We start from the raw sequence: 27,407 nt of genomic DNA, 5'->3' as shown, positions 1-27,407 counted from the left end.
CTTCTTTACTCCATCTGTGTCTTTCTCCATTTGTAGTGCCGGTGGGATGAGCTTGGCATGAGGGGGAAGCCAGTGCAGGGGTAAGAGACCCAGACTAACGGATCAGATACCTGGATTCTATCTCAACCCCCACACCCTCCTTCCCAGTGAACATTAGGCTAGTTCCAGCCCGATTTGGGGCCTGTCAATGGAAAAGATGAAGCAATGTGTCCCTCCAACCCACTCGTCCCGAAATTACAAGACACAAGACACGTGTGGATTTGTCTATTAGAATACGTTGTCGGAAGAACCCCAGAGGACCCTTCTTGGATCAGGAACCAATAATCCCATGAGCAGGGCCCCAGCATTCATGGCCGCAGCATAGAACTTGGCCACCTCCTCATTGGGGTTGCCCTGGGCTGAGTCAAACCACATCTGGATGCAGCGGCCGCTCCCTCGACTATAGTTGCTGACCTTGAAGGAGTGGCTCCAGAGACCTTCACAAAGGGCGGCTGGAGTGGGGAAGTAGGACTCAAAGGTGCGGCAGAGGGCCCCAGCCGGACACTCATTAATCCCTGAGGGAGAAGAACATAAGACCCTTAGCTTCTGGGCCAGACTGCACCCCTCCCAACCCCAAAGCCCCACTCCCACTCCTCATCTTATCTCCTCCGGTCCTCACCCAAGGTCCAATTCCAGCCTTTGTGCCAGTTGCTTTTGCAAGTGTAGGACGTGCGACAGTCCTCCCACCAGTGCTCACAGTCCTCTTTGCACAGGGGCACATTCAGGATGCGCTCTTTGCGCCAGCTCTGGTTGACCTGAGTGAGGAGGAGAAGGAACGCTCCTGTCAGCCACATATCTCATCAGCTTTATCCTTGAAGGGGACCAGAGCTGTGGGAGGGGGCAGGGCGTCCACCACCCTCAGACCCAAATTCCTGGACCAAGCCCTCCCTGCCAGCAACTGGCAGGCTCCGCCCTCTGCTGAGGTTCATGTTTGTGGGAACAGCACTCATACCTGCCGGATCCAGGGCCCCAGGTTGGGTGAGCACTCATAGAGACAGCTGTCCTGGATAAAGTGGCGCTTGCAGGCGGGTTCCATCTTACCACAGTGATCCCAGTTAAAGTTGTACAGGTGGGAGGTGTCCTTGTGCAGCTCCTGGCTGGTGTTGGCCGTGCAGCAGGCATTCTTCTTCCAGGGACTGCACTGGGTGGGGAAGACACAGGACTAAGTCTCTCCCCACCACAGCCATCTCCTCCATATTCTGGATCCTCTGCCCCAGGTAGGTCATCCAGAGGAACACTTCCCGGGGAGGGCCCTTGAGGAGCCCCCACCTGGGGACGGAGGCAGTTACAATATTGGTGCTTTCCCCCCTATTTATTCATTTATTTATTTGAGACAGGGTCTTGCTCTGTTGACCAGGCTGGAGTGCAGTGGTGTGATCATAGCTCACTGCGGCCTCAACATCCTGGGCTCAAATAATCCTCCCACCTCAGCCTCCCGAGGAGCTGGAATTCAGGCACATGCCACCACGCCTGGCTAATATAAAGTATTTTTGTAGAGATGGGGTCTCACTATGTTGCCTAGGCTGGTCTCAAACTCCTTGGCTCATGTCAGCTTCCCAAAATACTAAGATTAGAGGCGTGAGCCACCATGCCTATTTAATTTTGGCTTTTAACAGAGGGTAATACAGGCGATATAGGAGACGGGGGAGAGCCACTGTCTGGGAGAGTAATTATTACTAGTACAGCTCTTAACGGTTTAAAAAGTTATCTCATGTTATTAAACTAACTTTTTTTTTTGAGACAGAGTTTTGCTCCTCGCTCCTGTTGCCCAGACTGGAGTGCAGTGGCGTGATCTTTGCTCACTGCAACCTCCACCTCCCGGGTTCAAGCAATTCTCCTGCCTCAGCCTCCCAAGTAGCCGGGATTACAGGCAAGTGCCACCATGCACAGCTAATTTTGTATTTTTAGTAGAGATGGGGGTTCACCATGTTTGCCAGGCTGGTCTCGAACTCCTGACCTCAGGTGATCCACCCTCCTTGGCCTCCCAAAGTGTTGGGATTACAGGCATGAGCCACCGCGTTTGGCCTATTTCATGTTATTCAGCTTATTTATATTATTCATTTTGTATCCAGCCAATATTAACTGAGTGCTTATTATACATCAGGCACTGTGCTAGGTCCTAGGAACACCACGGTGAAGAAAACAAATAACACCTCTACCCTCAGGGAGTGTATGGTTTTAGTGGGTAGGTGGGCTGTGTGTAGAGGGAGACAAAGAACACTCTATAGGTGCAAAGTCCCTGAGGCTTTTGCGCTTTATCCTCTCAACAACCCAGGACGAATCCTTAACCCCATTTTTACAGAGTTTAAGTAAGCTACACCCATGGTAAACAGTGAGGTTAAGATTTAAGGAGGCGGGCGGATCACCTGAGGTTAGGAGTTCGAGACTAGCCTGACCAACATAGAGAAACCCTGTCTCTATTAAAAATACCCAAAAAATTAGCCGGGCACAGTGGTAGGCACCTGTAATCCCAGCTACTCAGGAGGCAGAGGCAGGAGAATCACTTGAACCCAGGAGGCAGAGGTTGCAGTGAGCCGAGATCTTGCCATTGCATTCCAGCCTGGGAAACAAGAGCGAAACTCTGCCTCAAATTAAAAAAAAAAATTATAACTGAGGACAGGGAGGAGAGGAACCTGGCCCAGGTTGTGGGGGAGGGTGGAGGTCAAGGGGCTGGTCTGGCTCTCCCAGGGTCTGGAGGTCCAGGTGGGGAGACTCTAGATAGATACTGAGAGTGGTGGGGAACGAAGGAGCTATAGCCTGCACATGGGTCTGAACATAGACTTGACTAAATATGGAAAAGGCAATCCTAGAAAGGTAAATACAAGGCAGATAAGACAAGCAGAAATGGTGGAGGTTTCTCTTTGGAAGTCACTCTAGGCCAGGACTCAGAAAACCTGAGAAATCATGAATCAATTGCTTAAAATTTCTGGGATGAACCCTTGCACCTAGGGTCAAGTGATGGCAGAGGCATGACAGGTCTGAGCACCCAGGAAAAACAGTAAGGAAATCCATGGGAGTGGAGCCAGATCTACCCATCTCCCACACCCTGGCCCACGCCCAGTGCCAGCTGACACAGAACATGCTTCCCCGCCGGCCCAACTTCACACTCGCTTTTCCTTGGATGTCCCAACTCTCGGTCTTCCTGCAAGACCCCTTGCACATCATGGGTCTTGGGGTTTGGCAGACATGGGTCTTACCTGTCAGGGTCAAGGGTTGTTGCCTCCAAAAGAGTTACTGAGTACAATGAGAAGAACTCACTTGCTATAGTAGGGGCTCAACAAATATCATCACTCTCATATAGCTCATGGCCCTGAGAATGATAGTCATCTGTCTCTCTCAAAAGTCTACATCCACACCATTTCCTGGCAAGGAGGTTGTGCTCTAGAAGGTTCTGAAAAGCAAATGAAGTGGTGGGCACAGAGTTTCCATTTCAGTTTTGGAGAATGAAAGAGGTAGGAGATGGATGGTGGTGATGGTTGCACAACCACATGAGCATACTTATGCCACTGAACCGTACAGTTAAAAATGGTGAAAATGGAAAATGTATGTTATGTATTTGTTTTTTTTTTTTTTAACCCCCATTTAAAAATAAGCAAATGGAATGTTGGGAATGACTCAGATGTCACGGGGCTTCCAGGCTGTCCTCTCTTCGCTTTAACCCACAGATTGTATCCACGCCACAGTCTCTCCCTGGGCACATCCCCAGCCCTCTGGGAATGTGAACCCTTGTAGGGAGCAGGCCAGGAGACCAGAGGAATGAAATACAGGCAGTCTCCTGAGCCTGGAGTTCAAATAGGAGCTCATATTCCCTGAGCTGCCTCAGTGGCCTTACCTGTGTCATGGTGGCCCTGGCCGCCCCTCCCCTTCCTTGTCAGCAGCCGCACCCTTGGTTCTGACCACACTGGACCTGCCATTGCTCGTGCCATCACCCTCTGACCTGTGTGCATGCTGTCCTCCACCAGGCTGCCCTTACTTGGCCATACAGCTTGTCCTCGGGGCTGGGCTGTGCCTTGTGGTGCTTGGCATTCATGCAGACGTTGAGCAGGTCCGTCCTGGCCCGCACACTCCTGGGCTGGGCACTCTCCGCAGCAGTCACCAAAGCCAGAAGCAGCAGCTGCATCATCTGCCAGGCCACGTCCATCTATTCCTGCCAGACAGCCACAGTCAGAAGTGGACAAGGCCTGAGGGAGGGGCAGCAGCCACAAGATTGTGTACTATCTCCCTCCCAGGCCCAGATCTCTGCCTTCCCCACCCTGCATCCCCTACAGGGCAGCTGAGACAAGAAATGCTGGGCAGGTAGAGGTGAGAGGGAGCCCTTCCCCTACCTGGAGGCAGGACCCTCCTCCTGCTTCCCACCAACAGCGCTGTAGGTCCAGGCTCTGACACCAGCTTGCTCTGTGATCATGGAGGGAGCCACCGCCCTTGTGGACTTCCCCTCTTGGATTTCTCCAGTATTTTATGCAATTCTTTTCAAATTTGCACAAGGAGGAACCACAGGTGGTGGCCTGCTGATGCAGGAGTGAGACTCTAGACAGCCTCAGGCTTCTGCTTCTTCAGCTGTTCTCTTACCCCAGGGCAGCTGAGGTTTAGATGCCCAGGGAAGCTAAGATGGGGACAGCAAAGGCCATGGAGCTGTCAGCTATTGTTCACGGTCCCAGAGCAGATGCTGCGGGAGGCAAGGGGGTGGGGGCAATCGCACCTCACCCTTCACCTCTCCTGGGTCTTGGGAAATTACCTAGGCAGAGGCAGACTCAAGGTTGGGGGAGGCCAACAGGTCAGTGGCAAATGGAGGAGGGGGCTGAACAAGAACAGTGAGGGCTATCTCGCCTCCCACCGAGAGGCCCTTTTCCCTCCACTTTTCCCTCTGTCCTGTTGCAGGGCCTTACCTCCATTCTCAGCCCACCTGGGAAGGTGGAGTCTCTACCACCTCCCCACCTACTATATAACCCCATCCTGCCTACTTGGTTAGACCCTCTGTTTGGTTAGACCCTCTGTTAGGGAAGGTGCACAAGGCTTTGTCTAGGAGACAGCTCAATTGTCTTTCAATAAGGGCCCAGTTAAATTATGGTACATCTATCCAGTGGAATTTAATGTGGTGACAAAGAAAGAGAAAGCTCCTGATGTACAAATATGGAAAAATCTCCAAGTGCATTGTTAAGTGGAAAAAGAAAGGTGCAGAAAAATGCTATGTAAAAAAAAAAAAAAATCTCTGTAAAAAAGGAGTAAGAATGTCTGTGTTGACCGGGCATAGTGGCTCACACCTGTAATCCCAGCACTGTGGGAGGCCGAGGCAGGCGGATCACTTGAGGTCAGGAGTTCGACATCAGCCTGGTCAATATGATAAAACCCCATCTCTACCAAAAATACAAAATTTAGCTGGGTGTGGTGGCATATGCCTGTAATCCCAGCTACTCAGGAGGCTGAGACAGGAGAATCACTTGAACCCGGGAGGAGTTTGCAGTGAGCCAAGATCACGCCACTGCATTCCAGCCTGGATAACAGAACATGACTCTGTCATTAAAAAAGGAAAGAATATCTGTGTTTGCAGGTGAAAATTCTGTGGCAAAGTATGAAAAGAAATTAATAACATGGTCACCTGGCAGAAGAGTACAGGATTAGGCATGAGACTTTTCTCTGTAAACCTTTCCACATTGTTTTGATTTTTGGACCATGTGACAATAAATCTTATTTAAATATATATAGGTATGTGTGTATACATACATAAATATACCAAATATGAAGTGAAAATACTAAGACACAGAATGACTTCTCTGACTTGATAATATGTATGTAAATTTTGATAACACTAGAATGTATACAATGGTATATTTAAGTTAAGGATACTATACATGTGCTTGCAAAAGTATGAACATGAAGCCACCAAGAGTTCTGGTCCTTGGACATACGTCCAATAAATTTGATGCAGTTACACCATATATATCCCATTTCTGTGCACAAATGGTAGCATACTGTTCTGTACTTTGCTTTTTTGGGTAGTTTCACTATAAATTTATTCTTTTGACAAAAAAACAAAAACCTCATGAACTCAAGTTATCCACAGTTGCACACTTGAGTATTACTGTACATCTGATAACATAACTAAAGTTATTTCTTTATGCCTCGTAGGATCTAAACTTAAAACTATTTCATTAGCCTATATAAAAAAGTTAGTGGGCTGGGTGTGGTGGCTTACACCTGTAATCCCAGCGTTTTGGGAGGCTGAGGTGGATGGATCGCTTGATCCCAGGAGTTTGAGACCACTTGGGCAACATAGGAAAACCTCATCTGCACACAAAAATAGAAAAATTAGCCACGTATGGTGGTGCAAGCCTGTAGTTTCAGCCATTTGGGAGGGTGAGCTGGGAGGATTGCTTGAGCCCTGGAGGTCGAGGCTGCAGTGAGCTGTGATGGCACCACTGTACTGTCAGAGTGAGATCCTGTCTCAACAAAAAAAAAAAAAAAGAAGAAGAAGAAATAAAGAAACAAAGAAAGTTAGGAAAGAGAACCTCATGTTTTCAAGTTAAAAGTGCCTAATCCTTGGTTTGTATTTCTCCAACACTCTTGCAGGCAGTAGAATCGCTACTAACCTGGGAAGATGACCGGCACTGCTCCTGTGTATTGCTTATGTAGTGTGAAGTGATGTTTTCCCATTATGATGTTGGGAACATCTCCAATACTGTCATCATTAACTTGGCTAGTAAGTGTCTCCTGAGGCAGAGCCTGTGTTTTCAGTCTGGCCTCAGTATCTGGTCCTGCTACAGGTGAGTCTGAGGTGATAAGACCAGTGTCTAGTTATGAAGCCCTTGCCTCCCCAGGGCTCCATTATGGATGAGTCCTGCACGATAATCAGCAGCCCTCTGCCCTCCCTCCATTGCACCTACCTATGACTTTTCTCTTCTTTTCAATGCCCTCCCCCAACAACCTCTGCCTGTGACTTTGAATGTGTTGCGGGGGTCTTTGCAGAAGAATTGTCCAGCTGAGTTTTGCCCAAATTCCTGACTCACAACATCTTGGAATATAATAAAATAGTTACTATTTCAAGCAACTATGTGTATTTGATTTTTAAACTTTTTGTTTTGAAATAATTTTAGACTTGCAGAAAAACTGCAAAACATCATCAAAAGATTTCCTGTATGTTTTTATGCAACTTCCCCAAATGTTGGCATCTTATGTAACCAAAGCCCAGTTCTTAAAAAAATCAGGAAATTAATATTGGGGCAATATTGTTAACTAATCTACAAGCTTTATGCCCTTTACACCAGTTTCCCCACCAATGTCCTTTCTCTGGCTCAGGATTCAGTCCATGATTCCAGGTTGCATGTAGTTGTCATGTCCCCTTAGTCTCCCTCCAATCTGTGACAGTTCCTCAATGTCTGTCTTTGTCTTTTATGACCTTGACACTTTTGGAGAATTACTGTTCAGTTATTTTGCAACATGTCCCTCAATTTGGGTTTGTCTATATTTTCTTGTAATTAGCTTGAGATTATGCATTTTGGCAAGAAAATTAGAGAAGAGAGGTGCTTTTGTCAGTGCATCATATCAAGGGGTACATGATGAGGGTTGCTACATCTTATTGCTGGTGATTATTGGGTTAAGGAGATTTCCTTATTATATAATTATTAGTTTCCCTTTGTTAGTAATCCTACCTTGTAGGGAGACACTCTGAGACTATGTGAATATCCTTTTCATGTTTTCATCCACTTAGTTTAACATTGTCTGCAGCAATACACCACAAAATTATGGAATGATTTGTTATGCAGCAACAGACAACTAGTAAACCCATGAGAGTTAGTATTGTGTTTCTTAAACTCTGAGGAAACAATTTGGCTTATAACCTTAGTTTAGCCACACAGCAGTTACTCTTTCTACAACAAAACTCCGAGGAAAAACAGAGTACTTATCACATTAATCTTTAAATGAAATCAATTATAATAGTGAGTAGTTATAATAGTCAAACTTACTTTACCCTCTGTGAACATTTTGCATGATGGATTTGAGACAGTGGACTGAATAATTGCTCAGGAAATCAGCACTACCTCAGTTACTTTCTGATGGGTCCTTAGAGTACAGTAAACAGGAGATTTCATAGACAGAAATACTGGCTCTTCAAGGCTTCTTCAAACATGAGAATGTTTCTGAGAAGCTTCTGAGCAAATACTTCTATGGAAGCTGATCACAGATCTGAGGTCTTTGCACTTCATAATTATTCTGTCAATCACAGTCATATTAATTCCTCCTCTGCACATGTATCAATAGCATTATGCCCACAGGGTCCAAAAAGAAATAGGTATGTCCTCAACCAGTGAATTTCTGATATTATAGACTTCATAAAATTCATGCCCTCCAATCCCAGGCTCCACTATCGTGGCCAAGGCCAGGTCTGGCTGAGTTGCCAATGGTGCTAAAGACTCTACTAAAGATTCTGGTGAATGCCAAGGCCAGCCTTCATCCAAGTGACCAGAATATCTTTAATGAATGTCTGGTTTTCAGTGGCCTCTAGATAAAAGGCACACTGATTTGCTACACCTACAACTATAGCCGTTGCCTTTTTGCTTGTTGTTTTGACCTGACCTGAAACTTAATCATGGGCGTGGCCTCTCTTTAAGGCTTTCTATCTCAGGTACCAAAGATGATGGCAAGAACAAAGTGCCTGTCCACTACATCAAAGATCAGATGGTTATCCGAGTCCAGCATCTAGGTGCAGAGCCCCCAGGGAGTCCAGGCAACTGTTCAGGGTAGATGGGCCAATCTTTATTTTACCTTATTTTTTATTTTTTGGAGACAGGGTCTCACTCTGTCACCCCAGCTGAAGTGCAATGGCACCATCATGGCTCACTGCAGCCTCAACCTCTCTGAGCATCTGGGACTACAGGCATGCACCACCACGCCCAGCTAATTTTTGTATTTTTGTAGAGAGGAGGTTTCGCCATGTTGCCCAGGCTGGTCTTCAACTCTTGGGCTCAAACAATCCTCCAACCTAGGCCTCCCAAAATACTGGGACTACAGGAGTGAGCCACCACACCCGGCCAAGATGTGCCAATCTTGAGTCTTGCCCAGATTCTTGGGCAAAATCTCACAAAATCTTGAAGTATAATTAAATAAGTATCGTGTTTTTGTTTGTTTTGTTTTGTTTTGAGACAGAGTCTTGCTCTGTCCCTCAGGCTGGAGTGCAGTGGTGTGATCTCAGCTCACTGCAGCCTCCACCTTCTGGGTTCCAGTGATTCTCCTGCCTCAGCCTCCCGGGTAGCTGGGATTATAGGCACGTGCCACTATGCTCGGCTAATTTCTGTAGTTTTAGCAGAGATGGGGATTCACCATGTTGGCCAGGCTGGTCTCGAACTCCTGACCTCAGGTTATCGGCCCGCTTCAGCCTCTCAAACTGCTAGGATTACAGGCATGAGCCACTGCGCCCAGCCTAATTGGTATTGTTTTAAGCCACCAAGTTTATTTGATTTTCTTAACTTAGTGTTTTGAAATAATTTTAGACTTAACAGAAAAATTGCAAAAGTAGTAAATAGGTTTCCCATATGCTTTCATCCAGTTTCCCCAGATGTTGGCATCTGACATAACCAAAGCCCAGTTACTTAAAAAATCAGGAAATTAACATTAAGGGAATCCTTTTAACTAATCGACAAACTTTATTCTTTTTCATCAGTATCCCCACCAATGTTCTTTCTCTGGATGCCATGGCACCAGTCCTCAGGAAGAAGAATACCCCCTAATTCCCTTGCACTTTAGTTTCTTTTTTCTTTTTCTTTTTGACAAGGTCTCTCTCTGTCACCCAGGCTGGAGTGCAGAGGCATAATCATAGGTCATAGCAGCCTTGACGTCTTGGGCTCAAGTGATCCTCCCACCTCAGCCTCCCAAAGTGCTGGAATTACAGGCATGAGCCACTGTGCCCAGCTCACTTTGCTTGCTTTACTTAACAGAAGGTACTATAGATGGTCCCTTATCTGTGTACATAGATCTATATTATTTTATTTCATTATTCTATTGAATTTCAGTGGCTTCTCGTATTTCACTGTTATAGTCAATGCTGTAGGGAATGTCCTTGTATAGTCGTCCACCTTTATATATAAGAACATATGTAGTGGAGGGAGAATGTAAAATGGTCCAGATGCTGTGAAAAAAAATTAAATATAGAATTACCATATGATCCAGCAATTCCTCTTGTGGGCATACACCCAAAAGAATTGAAAGCAGGGACGCAAACAGCTATCTGTGCAGTCATATTCACAGCAGCATTAAATCACGATAGCCAAAAGTTGAAAGCAACCCAAGTGTCCACGGATGGATAAACGGATAAACAAAATGTTGTTTCTACAACTGGTCACAGTGAAAGAGTTTTAAGCAGGGGAATGTCACAGTTCAATTGGCAGTCTTGGTGTGTTCAGATGGGATTATGTATAGGCTGGAATTGGGCAAGGTAGACCAGTTAGAAAGCTGTTTCACAAGTCCAGGCCTGGGATGATGGTGCCTTCGACCAGGAGGGTAGAAGTGGGGATTCATTCAAAAACTAAGCTCAGAATTAGTTATTGGGCATCTACCATGTGCTAGGCTGTTCTGCGTTCTAGAGCTACAGAAGTGACCAAGAAAAAGTCCCTACTGTCATGGAGCTGACATTCTAGTTTGGGGGTGGGAGGTTGTTAGAGAGAGACGACAAAAAAAAAATAAAGACGATGATTGTGCTCTGAAGAAAACTGAAGCAGGCTAAGGGGACAGAGAGTGATGAAGGAGGGGCTATCTTCTACAGGAAAGATCTAGGAGGTGATGCTTGGGCTGATACCATAATGAGGTAAGAAGGGAGTCATGTGAACATGGAGGAAGGAGTGCTCCAGACAGAGGGACCAGTAGGTCCAAAGGCCCTGAAGCAAAAATGTACTTAGTGCATTTCAGGAACAAACAGCGAGGAGGAGGCCAGTGTGGCCAGCAGTGAGCTGGGAGTGGCAGGTGTGGGGTCCAGGCCAGATCTGCAGGGCCCCATGGTTCTGACTCAGCAAAGACTGGGGATTTTACTCTGAATAAAATGGAAACTTTATTTACTTTTTCCAGTCCAGCATCTGATCTGACTCTAGGGACAAGGGAAAGCAGACAATTGACACAGATGTCTATGTGAATGGCCCAGCCTCAAGGCGACCATGACTTGAACTAGGGCTATGTGGTGGCAGTGGACGTGGTGAAAAGGGAGGAATGATGTCATATCTTTTGAAGGATGCTTTGATAGAATTTGCTGAGATGGAGGACATGAGAGAAAGGGAGGAATTAGGATGACTCCAGAGTGTGTTGGTCTGAGCAATTAGTGAGGAGTGCTTGGCTATTTACTGAGATGAGGAAGGCTAACAGTGGAATAGGGATGGAGTGAGAAGGGGAAAGAATTGTGGACATGCGGACAGAAGGGTAAAAGTTTTCTGCCAGTCGGGCCTCTGGCCTCTCTCTCCCTGTGCAAAATGTTAAAAGAAATGGTAAAGTTCAAAAGCCAGAAATATTTGTGGCTTGGCATGGCTAAAGTTGGGTACTGAGGGATTTAAAAGGGTTATCTTAAAGAGTGCTCAGCTTAATTAAAAGTTGATATCCAAGCTATAGGTATATTTAAAAGGCCTTTGTGTTTTTTTCTTCATGGATCTTGTTTCTCTGCAAAACAATTTTTTCTCAGTCAACTGAATTATTTTTCTCCAATTTGTCTTGTCACTCTTAATGCATGCATGAGAGGCCCTAAGATAACTTCTGAGAGCATGAGATACCTTGGGAAAAACAGAGAAGTCGCCATGGATCCCATTTTGGAAAAAAAAAAAAACCAACTCTGTTTTTCTTATTGAACCACAGGAATTAAAAGCAGATAGACCCCTTTCAAAATCTGTTTTTGTCTTCCAGCTATGCCTGTTTATTAGGCCCTGGAAACTGCATGCTTTCCTAGCCCTGCTTCTTGAAGCACTCCATGCTGAGGCCAACAATCCAATTAGGAGATTGGCAAATGAAAAATCTTACAACTACTGGATCTTCTGTCCGTGTAATCACATATGTGTTATTTGTGTGTGATGTTTATATAAAAAAAGAACTCTAATTCGCTTAAAGAAAATAAGTGCTTAGATCAAATATTTTTTGAAGGAAAAACAAAAGCTGTTTTGCCTTTTAGCGCATGTGACTTTAATCTTTGAGAAAGAAAAACAATTTTGAAGATAATTGGTAAAATACAAATGTCATCAAAACGAAAATATGTGGTCTAACGTATGCAGGTCAGATACTAGGTTTGCTAAATGTTGTAAGGTTATAAACTGCTTCTTTGGCTTTTGAGAACTATTTGACTTACCAGCTTTACAATTTGGTAAGGTCTGGGGTCATATGGAATTAACCACACGCTTAACTATGCTGGAAAGAGTCAGACTTTATCTGTGCCTAGTACATAATTAAAATAACTTACCAAGTTTTACATTAAAATTAAAAATTGCTAAGAGTTACCATTACAACATGTAATTGAGACTACTGAAAATAGATTTACATGCAAGGGTGAAATTTGACTTTCTCTCTTGAAGAAGATTTTCATGTAATAGTAAAGGATAATGAAAAGTTTTTGTCTTGTTTTAAAATTTTTGAGTCATCACTTTGGCTAAAATAAATAACTTATGGTAATCTGGAGTTCTATTTCAAAATAATAAGTGTTTTAAAGCTTTAATATGTTTGATAGACTTCCCAAAATCAAACTTCAGGTTCAAGGTTGTCTTTTCTAACCCCTAAATTTTGGATGCTACTGAAGGCCCCTGGAGCATCTAAAAGAGAGGTAAACAGGATTATTTAACACATTTAGTTACATGGGATTGCCAAAATAGAAATAATGTATGACCTTCAGTGTATATTTTAGTGAATAATATTAATATATGTTCCAAAATTGTATGGGATTTATTTGAGAAACAGTCTCACTCTGTTGCCAGGCTAGAGTGCAGTGGCATGATCTTGGCTCACTGCAACCTCCACCTCTAGGGTTCAAGTGATTCTCCTCCCTCAGCCTCCCAAGTAGCTGGGACTACAGGCATGTGCCACCATGCCCAGCTAATTTTTGTACTTTTAGTAGAGACAGGGTTTCACCATGTTGGCCAGGATGGTCTAGATCTCTTGACCTCATGATTCACCCACCTCAGCCTCCCAAAGTGCTGGGATTACAGGCGTGAGCCATGGTGCCTGGCCTAATTGTATGGGACTTCTAAAACTCAAATGTCTGAATATATGCTATCAGTCATAATTAAGGTTTTTGTGTTAAGTTATTGTAAACCACAGAGAAAAACCAAATTTCTTTGTCAATCGTGTTTTTGACTGTGACTACCCAAGGATATTTTGTCATTCACAGACAATTGTTGTCTTGTTTTGACCCTTTTCAAAAGATGATTTGTGGTCAGCTATTGGACTTTGAAAGGTGCCCTCAAATGCAGGTTTCTGATGACTTTGGAGGTTGTGACATTGCAACAGAGGAAAAACATACAGGAGTCATAAAGAGCTGAAATGCTCCTGAATATCAAGCAGAACAAGAGTTAACTGAATAAACTGAACTAATAGAAAACTGAAGTAATCCTTTTTAACTTTTTGCTTAAAACATTGTTGATCCTTGTTTTGTTTTTTCCAGAGTCAAGGAAACTTCTTTTGAGCTATCTACAGCTTTTAACAATTGAGTAAGGTATACTCCTGTGAACAAAATTTGGAGCATATTTCTCTCTGCCTAGTTTCTCTAGAATTTGGAAACTATTTGTGAATATTCTTAACTTATGGCAATATAGTTATTTGTATCAGTGCAATAAGAATCCATTTTCTTTTGCAGCAGGATATAACTGGAGAAACTGGTTATTTTACCAAGGCTTTGACTGGAATGGTGTGCTTTCCTTTAGGGAATCAAGCTTGACTTGCAGAGCCAATAAAATCCCCTTGGGAAAACTGGCCTCATACCTTGTCTACACAGTCCCTGGACAGGGTTCCTAACCTGTGGTGAGTAAAGAATGTCATTTTCTAACAGGCCCAGGAGCCCTGTGTTAGCTGGGACCTCAAGAAAAGAAGAATTTACCTAACTCATAGGTATTTGAGGGTACAAACCCATGGCTGAGCTCAGCTTTAAAAGGTCCTACCTGAGATTCCTTGTGAAACAGAGTTCCATCAAAGCCAATTTTAAAAGCCTATGTGAAAATGACTATTCTTGCTGTACTTTATGCAAATGACCAGGCCAAGTATAAGACTAAAGTTTATTTTGCAAACAACTCAGTCATATCATGGTTTATTTTTAATAGAAATGAGGACTGGAGAGAGAAAAATTATGTTTCAAAATTTATCATACACTTGTCATTAAATTCTAGTGTCAGTTGTTTTTAAGCTTTTGCCTACATTTTAGATTAATCCTGCTTATTCCTGTGAACCAATTAGTGATCTCTGGTTGTAGCTCAGAAGAAATAGAAGGGATGGGTAATATAAAAAGATGAATCAATATTCTAGTTCTGGACAATTATCCTTCAGGTGATAGGAGTAAATAGGATGTGGTGCCCATAATCTGGAGGTTTTTTTGGGAAAATGAAACCAAGGGAGCAAACCAAAGCCAAATCTTAGCAGGCATAACTATAGCCACCAGTTATCTGGGCACGTCAGCAGACTTAGGATTTTTGAGCTGTCTTTACCCCCTCGTTGTTCCATTTTGATACATGTCATCTAATAACCCAAATTGTTTCTTCTCACTTAGAGGCCATCAAACTCCGAATAGAGCCTTGAATGATGGCTCCCTTTAACCTGGGACCCTTAGATAGGCCTCTGAGGGAGCTCTGATTGCTGTTTGCCCAAAACAGCGTCCCCTGTCAGCAGGAAGTAGTTAAGATGGTCTTTGTCCCTATTCTAACAACAGGTAGAGTTGTTGTTCAGAGGGGGAAATGAGAGGGACAGGAGGCAGCCAAATGCCTAGGCAAATAGGGACTGGTCCCTGGTGAAACCCCACCTCCAAGCCAAAGCCAGTTTAAAGCCTGAAAGCCAGGCTACAAGCTAAATCCTCAGACCAGATTGAAGACTTGTCTTCCCATTTGTTGTGATTTCCTCTGATTGATCCCCACCCTTCACCTATTTTACATATACTTACCCTTTCCTAATTGGTTTTCTACACTGTCATGCCCATCTTTGAGTGATGTCTTCACCTTAACCTGTTTTGCACACTCACAAACCAATCAGCACGCACACCCCGTCCTGTGCATATAAAGACGCCAGACTCAGTCAGTAGATGGCCGGACTTTGAGGAGACAACCGGACTTTGAGGAAGAGATGGCTGGACTACAGAAGAGATGGCCTGACTTCGGGGGAAGATGACTGGCCCTTCCTGTTTCCTCTCCAGCTCCCCTTTCTGCTGAGAGCTGTTTTTATCGCTTAATAAAATTCTCCACCTTCATCATTCTTCAATTGTCTGCACAACCTCATTCTTCTTGGACACTGGCCAAGGGCTCGGGACCCACCAAGTGTAGGTACCCACAAAGGCTGTCACACTGGCTCTTTGCCCTTGCTGGCAGAGGGCAACCACCCCATAAGACGATGCAAGGGGCCAACTGAGCTACTAACACACCACCGTTCATGGACAGCAGGACTAGGAAAGCACTGTAATACCCCCTCTGGGGCTTCGGGGTCGTGGGCACCCCCACCTGGGCACTGCCGCAGGCCCCACATGGAAATTTCTCCTGCCAGTGCCCAGAGCAGCCAGCTGGATCCTGCCCTTGCTCGCTCACACCTAGACTGGCCGAGGGCCCTGCGTGGTGCTTGCTGCTGCCAGCACCTGGAACAGCCAACCAGATCCTGCACTCACTCACTCATGTGCTCACTCCTGCAAGGGATTGAGCGTGGTGGACTGAATAAACAGGGCACCCCTCTTGTGAGTCCAGTGAAGGGTCCAAGAAAAAGTCCTGCATCAGAAGCACCCAGGAAATGGAAGGGAACAGTGGGGCACTGGAACACGGGTTGGGGGACAGCCAGGCCCTGGGGCTATAACTGCTGGTGACAAGATTGTGAGAATTTGGGTGCTAGGGTAGTCAGGCAGGCAGGACCCAACCCTCTGGCCTCCACCCAATATTCCTGCCTCAGGTAGAACTCCACAGAGCAAGGGTGACAGGGAGGACAGGGCATGACCAATGCTCTTATTTTCCTAAAATGCAAACTGAAGCCCACATGGGAGAGAGATGGTACCCGAGTCCATGCCCTAATCTCTAGAACGTCCGAATGTTACTTTATATGGCAAAAGGGACTTTGCAAATGTGGTTAAGAAATGGGTCTTGAGATGGGGAGGTGATCCTGGATTTTCTGAATGGGCTTGATGTAATCCTGATGCGAGGGAGGCAGGAGCTCAGAGATAGTAGGACACATAAAGGTGGTAACAAGAGGTTAGAGGGACATAAGGAAGGGGAGCCACCAGCCCAGGCATGCAGGTGGCTTCTGGAAGCTGGAAAAGGCAAGGAAATTGATTGTTCTTGGAAGCTTCCACAAGGAATGTAGTCCTGCTGACACTTTGATTTATGGCTTCTGACCTCCAGAATTGAAAGAGAACAAATCTGTGTGATTTAAGACAAGAAGTTTGTAGTAATTTGTTATAGCAGCTATAGGAAATGAATACAGAGCCAAGGTCCCCAGAGGATGGATAATAGACCTTGGGCTGGATTAGAATCCAGTCAATCAGCTCCCCCAGTTGGAGCCTCCTCTCTCCCTCAGTACTTAGATCAAGGCCTCTAGATTAGGTCACTGAGCAGTTCCTTGGGTCAGAAGCTGAACCCTATCACATGTATTGTTTCATTTGACCCTGACAAGAACCCTGTGGGGCTGATAGTGCCCCTACATTACACATGGGGAAACTGAGGTTTGAAGGTGTGAAAGGAAAATAAATCTTAGGGCCCCAAAATTACCAAGTACAAGTCAATTACTATGGGAAAAGTCAATTACTAAGACCAAGTCAATTACTAACGGACTAGTCAAGCTGAGAACTACTTAGGGCAAACCTGCTCACATTCTATTCCAAGAAAAATAGCTACTAAGATTAAAAAGAAAAAAAACTACACACCTTCCTCATAATTTGTGGACAAAGGATAGACAGAACTCAAAGTCATCTCTCTGCTCACTGAGATAAAAGCATATCATATCTGATTGCTTCCTTTGGAAAGGCTAATCAGAAACTCAAAAGAATGCAAATGGTTGTCTCTTAACTACCTATGACCAGGAAGACCCCCACCCCCACTTCAAGTTGTTCCACTTTTCCAGACTGAACCAACGTACATCTTACATATATTGATTGATGTCTCATGTCTCCTTAAAATACATAAAACCATGCTGTGCCCCAACCACCTCGGGCACATGTTGTCAGGACCCCCTGAGGCTGTGTCATGGATGCATGCTTAGCCTTGGCAAAACAAACTTCCTAAATTGGTTGAGATTTGTCTCAGATACTCTTTGGTTTTCAAAGGTGAAGGGCCTTGGTCAAGGTCAGAGCACGCAATGAGGAATCAATGAGCTGGGCCCCAGATTCAAGTCCTCTGCTCTTCCCTACACACTACAGACACTGTATATGTCCAGGAGATACATTCATTCATTCAACAGATACTTGCTGAATATCTACTGATGCCCAGGTACTGTGCTGGGTGCTGAGGATATGCTAATGAACACTTGTGGTGCCCAGAGATGAGGAAGAGAGGCACAATTTAAACGAATAAGCACACAATTAGATGTATAGTTAAAATAGGTGGTATTTGTTCAACCATTTTTATAGCAGTACTATTTGCAATAGCCCAAAAGTGGAAACAATCCAAATGTTTATCGAAAGATGAATGGGTATGCAACATGTGATATGTACAAATGACTATTACCCAGCCTTAAAAAGGAAGAAAATTCTGACACATGCAACAACAGCTTCATAGATGAACCTTGAAGACATTATGCTAAGTGAAATAAGCCAATTACAAAAAGAAAAATACTGTAGGATTCCATTTAAGGTACCTGGAGTAGTCAAAATTCATAGAGACTAAGTAGAATGGTGGTGCCAGGGGCTTGGGGAGACTGGGTGGGGAGCTACTGTTTAATTACAGAGTTTCAGCCGGGAAAGATGAGAGTTCTGGGGAATACATGTAGTGATGGTTACACACAATGTGAATGTACTTAATGCCACTGAACTGTACATTTAAAAATGGCTAAAACAGTCCGGGCACAGTGGCTCACGCCTGTAATCCCAGCACTTTGGGAGGCTGAGGTGGGCAGATCACCTGAGGTTGGGAGTTTGAGACCAGCCCAACCAACATGGAGAAACCCGTCTCTACTAAAAATACAAAATTAGCCAGGCCATGGTGGCACGTGCCTGTAGTAATCCCAGCTACTTGGGAAGCTGAGGTTGTGGTGAGCCAAGATCGCGCCATTGCACTCCAGCCTGGGCAACATGAGTGAAACTCAGTGTCCAAAAAAAAAAAAAAAGTGAAAATTGTAAATTTTTTGTTATATATATTTTACCATACATTATATATATATTATATATATAATATATGTGTATATGTATTATATATAATATATGTATATATAATATATATTATGTATGTGTATATATATTATATATAATATACGTTATATATATTATATATGTGTATATATTATATATATACATATGAAATAAATTTTATATATATATACACACACATATACACCCAGACATAAATGTGTGTGTGAGTGTATGTATTAGGTGAGGTGCTATGAGAAAAAGAGAAGATGCTGTGGAAGAGTGCTCCTTGCACCAGAGCTAATCTGGTTTGGGGCTGCAGGGGGGACCTCTCTGAGACCAAAACGGAGGGAGCTGACCCAGTAAAGAAGAAGGACAGTGTCCCAGGCAATGGGAGCATTGTGCAAAGGCCCTGAGGAAGAACATGTTTTAGTGGGTCTGAAGATCTGCAAAACTGTTGGGGTGTGGTTGGGGTACAGAAAGCAAGGGGGAGGTTGGCTCTAGATGAGTGTGGACAGGAAGGCAGGGCCAGATCTTGCCTGGCAAGGACTTCAACTCACAGGCTAAAAGCAATGGGAAGCCAGGGAAAGGTTTTAGGCAGCCATGTATGGTTCGAAGTGGTGTGGCGGGAAGCTAGCCAGTTATTGCAGTAGCCCAGGCGATAGATGGCTCTGGACTGGAGTGGGGCATGGAGATGGGGACATGTGGCACTGGGGTGGGAGTGGCAGGGAGGTGTCAGAGAACCAGTTACTGAGTTTCCAGCTGCACTGCAGTGTGGGAAGTTTGACTGGAGGCTCCCCTGAACCCATTCTCCAAAATGGTACCTAATCTACAAGTCTTTTTTTTAAATTGTGACAACATAAATATAATAAAAATTATCATTTTAACAATTTTTACACATCCAATTCAGTATACTCACATTAAGTACATTCATATTGTTGTGAATCCATCCAGAACTCTTTTTTTTTTTTTTTTGGACAGGGTCTTGCTCTATCACCCAGGCTGGAGTGCAATGGCACCATCTTGTCTCACTGCAACCTCTACCTCCTAGGCTCAAACAATCCTCCCACCTCAGCCTCCCAAGTAGCTGGGACCACAGACACATACCACTATACCTGGCTAATTTTTGTATTTTTGGTAGAGATGGAGTTTTGCCATATTGCCCAGGCTGGTCTTGAGCTCCTGTACTCGAGTAATCCTCCCACCTCGGCCTCCCAAAATGGTGGGATTACAGGCATAAGCCACCATGACCAGGCTCATCCAGAATGTTTTTCGTCTTCCCCAGCTGAAACTGTATCCATTAAATACAATCCTCCGTCAACAGATGTAGGGGATTGGTTCCAGGAGCTCCCCCATACCCAAATCCACACATACTGATGTCCCACCCTTCGTATATGTAGGTTTCGCATCCTTTGAATACTGTGTTTTTTTAATCTGTGATTGATTGAAAAAAATCTACATATTAATGGACCCACGCAGTTCAAACCTGTGTTGTTCATGGTCAATGGTAATAACTATTTTTTTTTTTTTTGAGACGGAGTCTCGCTCTATCGCCCAGGCTGGAGTGCAGTGGGCGATCTCGGCTCACTGCAAGCTCTGCCTCCCGGGTTCACGCCATTCTCCTGCCTCAGCCTCCCGAGTAGCTGGAACTACAGGCGCCCACCACTGCGCCCGGCTAATTTTTTGTATTTTTAGTACAGACGGGGTTTCAGCGTGGTCTCGATCTCCTGACCTCGTGATCTGCCCACCTCGGCCTCCCAAAGTGCTGGGATTACAGGCATGAGCCACCGTGCCCGGCTGGTGAACGGTAATAACTCTTTAAGTAGAAACAGGATATCTGTAAAAACAAAAAAATACCAAAACAGTAATAACTCCCTACTCCCCAGCCCCTGGCCACCACCATCCTATTTTCTGTCTCTGAATTTGACTTCTCCAGGAACCTCAGAAAAGTGGAATCCTACAGTATTTGTCCTTTCGTGACTGGCTTATTTCATTTAGTATAGTCTTTGAGGTTCATACATGTACTCGCAACAGTGTTTAGGACAAAATGTTGTTGTAAAGGTTGCTAAAAGTATGACGTAAAGACTGAGAGGAAGCAGAGCAAAGTTAAGGCTGAGAAATGTGGTCAAAGTTTCTCCACACCAGCCAAGGAGCAGGCCTTACCACCCCACCCCGCAGCACACACCTGAAGCTTCATTTCTCCCCAGCCCCCACTTAGGGCCAGCTGATGTTCCTGGGTCTCCCTGAGCATGTATGACTATAGTTGTCTATCAGGGTGGGAGGATATACGTGTGTACCTGTGCATTTGTTTTCTGCTGGTGCCATAACAAACTACCACAAGCTAAGTGGCTTAAAACAATACAAATTAATTAATTAATTGATTTTTGAGACAAGGTCTCGCTCTGTTGCCCAGGCTGGTCCCAAACTTCCAGGTTCAAGCGATCCTCCTGAAGCAGGGGAAGAGGGAAAATATAGCAGGAGAATAGCAAAGGGAATTAAAATGTGGATCAAGGGCAGAATGAGTAAAAGCAGGGAGCAGAAGCCAGGTGAAGGGGCAGGTGAGCAAGAAGCGAGATAAGAAGCAGAACAGCCAAAACAAAAGTGAGAAAGAAGCCCCCATGTGGGCTAAATCCAGACCAAACCTGTTGGGGGCAGCTCCTCAGAGATGGGCATGCACATTAAAGAGAAAAAGTATCCTTAAAATGACCCCGTATGGTAATTAACTCATTGAAGCTCATGCATATGGACTGCAAATCACTCAGGTACTTAAAATTATGGGATGGAGGTGACACACAAGGGCCAAAGTAACTAAGCAACACATCTATCAATCAAAAAGGCAGACACTGGCTAGAGATTAGGCAGCCTTGGGAAGAGAAGAAACACACACACACACACACACACACCCCCCCCCCCCAGAGTACACAAAACTAATGTTGATCTCATCTGCCAGAGGTCAGTCCACTCTCCCCCTCCGAGAGTGTAATACTGTTCTTAATATCTGTGTGTGTCTGGTCCAGTTCTTTGTTCAGGACACCAAGAGCCTGAAATTACAGAGCACTATCCAGTAACACACCTACCACAGCCTCCCAAGTAGCTGGGACTACAGGAATGTGCCACTGTGCCCAGCAAACAACACAAGCTTATTAACTTACAGTTCTGTAAGTTACAGTTGTAACATGGGTCTCAATTTAGGGTGTCAGGGGCCGGGTGCGGTGGCTCACGCCTTTAATTCCAGCACTTTGGGAGGCTGAGGCAGGCAGATCACCTGAGGTCAGGGGTTCGAGACCAGCCTGACCAACATGGCAAAACCCCGTCTCTACTAAAAATACAAAAATTAGCCGGGAGTGGTGGTGGGCGCCTGTAATCCCAACTACTCGGGAGGCTGAGGCAGGAGAATCGCTTGAACCTGGGAGGCAGAGGTTGCAGTGAGCCGAGATCCCACTATTGCACTCCAGACTGGGGGACAGAGCAAGACTCTGTCTGAAAAAAATAAAAAAATTTAAAAAAATTAGGGTGTCCGCAGGTCTTTGTTCCTTTCTGGAGGCTCTAGGGGAGAATCCATTTCCTTGCCTTTTCCAGCTTCTAGAGGCCACCTGTGTTCCTTGGCTCATGGCCCCTTCCTCCATCTTCAAAGTCAGCAATGTAGAATCTCTCTGACGCTTCTTCCTTGTCACGTCTTGTTTTCTGACCACAGCTGGGAAAGCTTATCTGATTTTAAGGATTCGCGTAAATTGATTGGGCCCACCTGGATAATCACCCCATGTGAAAGTCCTTAACCTTAATCACATCTGCAAAGTCCCTTTTGCCAGGTAAGATAGACACCATAGAATTAGGACATTGGTATCTCCAGGGAGCCTTCATTCTGCCTACCACCTCTGCATGAAAGTGAGGGTGTGTGTGTGTGTGTGTGTGTGTGTGTGTGTGTGTGTGTGTGTGTGTGTGTGTGTAGGTCTGTGACTCCTCAGCCTTTGCCTCCAATGCAGAGGGCCTCTCTTCAACCTTTGCATCTATTTTGCTATAGTCAGAGTGAGGAAACCTTAGCCCATTAAACCCTAGTGAGGAAACCTTACCATATATTTGTGGTAAGCAAATATATGCAAAACCACCATGCAAATAGGGACCCGGCTGGAGCACCTCTCCTGGGGCTGGCTTTCTAGGGAACTGGAAGATAATTCACAGAGATCCCTTCCAACGCATCTATCCGTCCCAAACTCAGAGTCAGGTCCAGGGAGGCCACAACGATGGGAAATAAATGAGGTGTTGAGTGACCATGAGGCAGAACAAGCCTTATACTCCACGCTAAGGTGCACTCCCTCAGCTAGCCCACCCAGTGAAGCTCTCCAGCCCCTCCCACCCGACCAGCCTGCCCTCCACACACCATGCTCTCCTGCCTGGGCATTCTCCTTATTCCTTCCAACCACAGCCCCTGCCTAAGGAGGCCCCTCACACCTGGGAGGTTTCCTTTTTCCTCCTCTCTGACTCGAACTATGAAGCATCCTTCAAGACCCAGCAGAAGTCTTCCCTGCTCAAGGAAGCCTTTCTCAGCATGTCGCTGTCCTCCTCCAAGGGTGTGCCTTGTCCTTTGAGCACAGGGTACTGTCTCCTGGTCCTGTTTCTTTCACAGTGCACATCACCAAGATGGCCACACAACAGGCCCTCAGTCAATGCCATGTCCTGGGCACACCACACCTTTCAGGCCTCTGCACTTCTGCACATGCTCTCTGCTCTTGACTAGAATATTCTTTCCTAACTCCTCCTGCAAGGTCTTATCTTCTCTGAGGAGCCTTCTCCACCTCCCCTCCCACACTGCTCTTCACTTTTTAACATTCCCACTTTTCTCTTTTTATTTATTTATTTTTTTATTTATGAAGTATTTATTGATCATTCTTGGGTGTTTCTCGGAGAGGGGGATATGGCAGGGTCATAGGATAATAGTGGAGAGAAGGTCAGGAGATAAACACGTGAACAAAGGTCTCTGGTTTTCCTAGGCAGAGGACCCTGCGGCCTTCTGCAGTGTTTATGCCCCTGGGTACTTGAGATTAGGGAGTGGTGATGACTCTTAAAGAGCATGCTGCCTTCAAGCATCTGTTTAACAAAGCACATCTTGCACCACCCTTAATCCATTTAACCCTGAGTTGACACAGCACATGTTTCAGAGAGCACGGGGTTGGGGGAAAGGCCATAGATCACCAGCATCCCAAGGCAGAAGAATTTCTCCTAGTCAGAACAAAATGGAGTCTCCTATGCCCACCTCTTTCTACACAGACACAGCAACAATCTGATCTCTCCTTCCTTTCCCCACACTTCCGCCCCTTCTTTTCAACAAAACCGCCATCGTCCTCATGGCCCGCTCCCGATGGCCGCTGTCTCTTCGGAGCTGTTGGGTACACCTCCCAGACAGCGCGGCCGGGCAGAGGCGCTCCTCACTTCCCAGACGGGGCGGCCGGGCAGAGACGCTCCTCACCTCCCAGATGGGGCGGCCGGGCAGAGGCGCTCCTCACTTCCTCCCAGACGGGGTGGCAGCCAGGCAGAGGCGCTCCTCACCTCCTAGACGGGGCGGCTGGGCAGAGGCGCTCCTCACTTCCCAGAGTGGGCGGCCGGGCAGAGGCGCTCCTCACTTCCCATACGGGGTGGCGGCTGGGCAGAGGCGCTCCTCACTTCCCAGACTGGGCGGCTGGGCAGAGGTGCTCCTCACCTCCCAGACAGGGTGGCCAGGCAGAGGCACTCCTCACATCCCATACGGGGTGGCGGCCGGGCAGAGGCGCTCCTCACTTCCCAGACTGGGCGGCCGGGCAGAGGCGCTCCTCACCTCCCAGACGGGGTGGCCGGGCAGAGGCGCTCCTCACTTTCCAGATGGGGTGGCCGGGCAGAGGCGCTCCTCACCTCCCAGATGGGGTGGCCGGGCAGAGGCGCTCCTCACCTCCCAGACGGGGCGGCCGGGCAGAGTGCTCCTCATCTCCCCGACGGGGCAGCTGGGCAGAGGTGCTCCTCACTTCCTCCCAGACGGGGTGGCGGCGGGGCAGAGGCACTCCTCACCTCCCAGACGGGGCAGCCGGGCAGAGGCGCTCCTCACCTCCCAGACGGGGTGGCCAGGCAGAGGCGCTCCTCACTTCCCATATGGGGCGGCGGCCGGGCAGAGGCGCTCCTCACTTCCCAGATGGGGCAGCCGGGCAGAGGCGCTCCTCACTTCCTCCCAGACGGGGTGACGGCCAGGCAGAGGCGCTCCTCACCTCCCAGACGGGGCGGCCGGGCAGAGGTGCTCCTCATCTCCCAGACGGGGCAGCCGGGCAGAGGTGCTCCTCACTTCCTCCCAGACGGGGTGGCAGCTGGGCAGAGGCACTCCTCACCTCCCAGACGGGGTGGCCGGGCAGAGGCGCTCCTCACTTCCCATACGGGGCGGCCGGGCAGAGGCGCTCCTCATTTCCCATACGGGGTGGCGGCCGGGCAGAGGTGCTCCTCACTTCCCAGATGAGGCAGCCGGGCAGAGGCGCTCCTCACTTCCTCCCAGACGGGGTGGCAGCCAGGCAGAGGCGCTCGTCACCTCCCAGACGGGGCGGCCGGGCAGAGGCGCTCCTCATCTCCCAGACGGGGCAGCCAGGCAGAGGCGCTCCTCACTTCCTCCCAGACGGGGCGGCCGGGCAGAGGCACTCATCACTTCCCAGATGGGGCGGCCGGGCAGAGGCTCTCCTCACTTCCCAGATGGGGCGGCCGGGTAGAGGCGCTCCTCACTTCCCATACGGGGTGGCCGGGCAGAGGCGCTCCTCACCTCCCAGACGGGGCGGCCGGGCAGAGTGCTCCTCATCTCCCCGACGGGGCAGCTGGGCAGAGGTGCTCCTCACTTCCTCCCAGACGGGGTGGCGGCGGGGCAGAGGCACTCCTCACCTCCCAGACAGGGCAGCCGGGCAGAGGCGCTCCTCACCTCCCAGACGGGGTGGCCAGGCAGAGGCGCTCCTCACTTCCCATATGGGGTGGCGGCCGGGCAGAGGCGCTCCTCACTTCCTCCCAGACGGGGTGACGGCCAGGCAGAGGCGCTCCTCACCTCCCAGACGGGGCGGCCGGGCAGAGGTGCTCCTCATCTCCCAGACGGGGCAGCTGGGCAGAGGTGCTCCTCACTTCCTCCCAGACGGGGTGGCAGCCGGGCAGAGGCACTCCTCACCTCCCAGACGGGGTGGCCGGGCAGAGGCGCTCCTCACTTCCCATACGGGGCGGCTGGGCAGAGGCGCTCCTCATTTCCCATACGGGGTGGCGGCCGGGCAGAGGTGCTCCTCACTTCCTCCCAGACGGGGTGGCGGCCAGGCAGAGGCGCTCCTCACTTCCCAGATGAGGCAGCCGGGCAGAGGCGCTCCTCACTTCCTCCCAGACGGGGTGGCGGCCAGGCAGAGGCGCTCGTCACCTCCCAGACGGGGCGGCCGGGCAGAGGCGCTCCTCATCTCCCAGACGGGGCAGCCAGGCAGAGGCGCTCCTCACTTCCTCCCAGACGGGGCGGCCGGGCAGAGGCACTCCTCACTTCCCAGATGGGGCGGCCGGGCAGAGGCTCTCCTCACTTCCCAGATGGGGCGGCCGGGCAGAGGCGCTCCTCACTTCCCATACGGGGTGGCCGGGCAGAGGTGCTCCTCATCTCCCAGACGGGGCAGCCGGGCAGAGGTGCTCCACACTTCCTCCCAGATGGGGTGGCGGCCGGGCAGAGGCGCTCCTCACCTCCCAGACAGGGCGGCCGGGCAGAGGTGCTCCTCACTTCCTCCCAGACGGGGTGGCAGCCGGGCAGAGGCACTCCTCACCTCCCAGACGGGGCAGCCGGGCAGAGGCGCTCCTCACTTCCCATACGGGGTGGCGGCCGGGCAGAGGCGCTCCTCACTTCCTCCCAGAAGGGGTGGCGGCCAGGCAGAGGCGCTCCTCACCTCCCAGACGTTGGGCGACTGGACAGAGGCGCTCCTCACTTCCCAGACGGGGCAGCCGGGCAGAGGCGCTCCTCACATCCCAGATGATGGGCGGCCGGGCAGAGACGTTCCTCACTTCCTATACGGGATGGCGGCCGGGCAGAGGCGCTCCTCACTTCCCAGATGGGGCGGCCGGGCAGAGGGGCTCCTCACATCCCAGACGATGGGCGGCCAGGCAGAGACGCTCCTCACTTCCTAGATGGGGTGGCGGCGGGGCAGAGGCTGTAATCTTAGCACTTTAAGAGGCCAAGGCAGGAGGCTGGTAGGTGGAGGTTGTAGCGAGCTGAGATCAGGCCACTGCACTCCAGCCTGAGCACCACTGAGCATTGAGTGAGCGAGACTCCGTCTGCAATCCCAGCACCTCGGGAGGCCGAGGCAGGCAGATCACTCGAGGCCAGGAGCTGGAGACCAGCCCGGTCAACAGGGCGAAACCCCGTCTCCACCAAAACCACAAAAACCATTCAGGTGTGGCGGCGCGCGCCTGCAATCCCAGGCACTCGGCAGGCCGAGGCAGGAGAGTCACAGGAGCCCGAGGCAGGGAGGTTGCAGCGAGCCGAGATCACGGCAGTACAGTCCAGCTTCGGGAACAGAGGGAGACTGAAAAGGGGAGAGGGCGAGGGCGAGGGTGAGGGCGAGCCACTTTTCTCTTTTTAGAACCTATCCCTGTTATACCATTCATCACGTGAACTATAATTCCATTAGACCCAAGGGAAAAAAACCCATCTTATATAAACGTTTGTTGAGTGGCTACTCTGTGCTAGACACTGTGCAAGGTGCCAGGGAAATACAGATGAATCACACAGAGATCTGGCCTCAAGGGCCTAATGACTTGCGTTAGTCTGGTATCCACACCATACTGGGTAGTTGCAGAGGACTAGGACTCAAATCAGATTCCTCTGTGAGTCCCCATCGGCAAGCACATACCAGCCCATAAGGAAGATTTGTGGAACTATGCAAGATTTTGACAT

The 27,407-nt window shown here is 48.1% G+C and overlaps 1 protein-coding gene across 19 annotated transcripts in view; it reads right to left on the bottom strand.

Moving 5' to 3' along the window:
• Positions 1-249: 249 nt before the first annotated feature.
• LOC129008184 (folate receptor gamma) overlaps positions 250-27,407 on the bottom strand; it is a 28,765-nt gene continuing 1,607 nt past the window's right edge. For 4 of the 19 annotated variants that reach the window (XM_063672044.1, XM_063672046.1, XM_063672043.1 and 1 more), the window contains 4 exons: positions 4,013-4,186; positions 992-1,180; positions 659-794; positions 250-554 (listed from right to left, as the gene is read on the bottom strand). In XM_063672044.1, the coding sequence (XP_063528114.1) occupies positions 268-554; positions 659-794; positions 992-1,180; positions 4,013-4,180 (780 nt within the window). In that variant the 5' untranslated portion in view covers positions 4,181-4,186 and the 3' untranslated portion in view covers positions 250-267. Of the gene's footprint in view, positions 555-658; positions 795-991; positions 1,181-3,976; positions 4,187-4,364; positions 5,601-20,250; positions 20,269-23,966; positions 27,037-27,407 lie in introns of those variants that run through there. The other 15 variants (XM_063672041.1, XM_063672047.1, XM_063672040.1 and 12 more) reach the window with 9 other exon arrangements.

This window comes from Pongo pygmaeus, chromosome 9 (genome assembly GCF_028885625.2).
Source record: "Pongo pygmaeus isolate AG05252 chromosome 9, NHGRI_mPonPyg2-v2.0_pri, whole genome shotgun sequence".
NCBI lineage: Eukaryota > Metazoa > Chordata > Mammalia > Primates > Hominidae > Pongo > Pongo pygmaeus.
The sequence above is the reverse complement of the archived record's forward strand: the minus strand, read 5'-3'. Positions and strand labels throughout refer to the sequence as shown.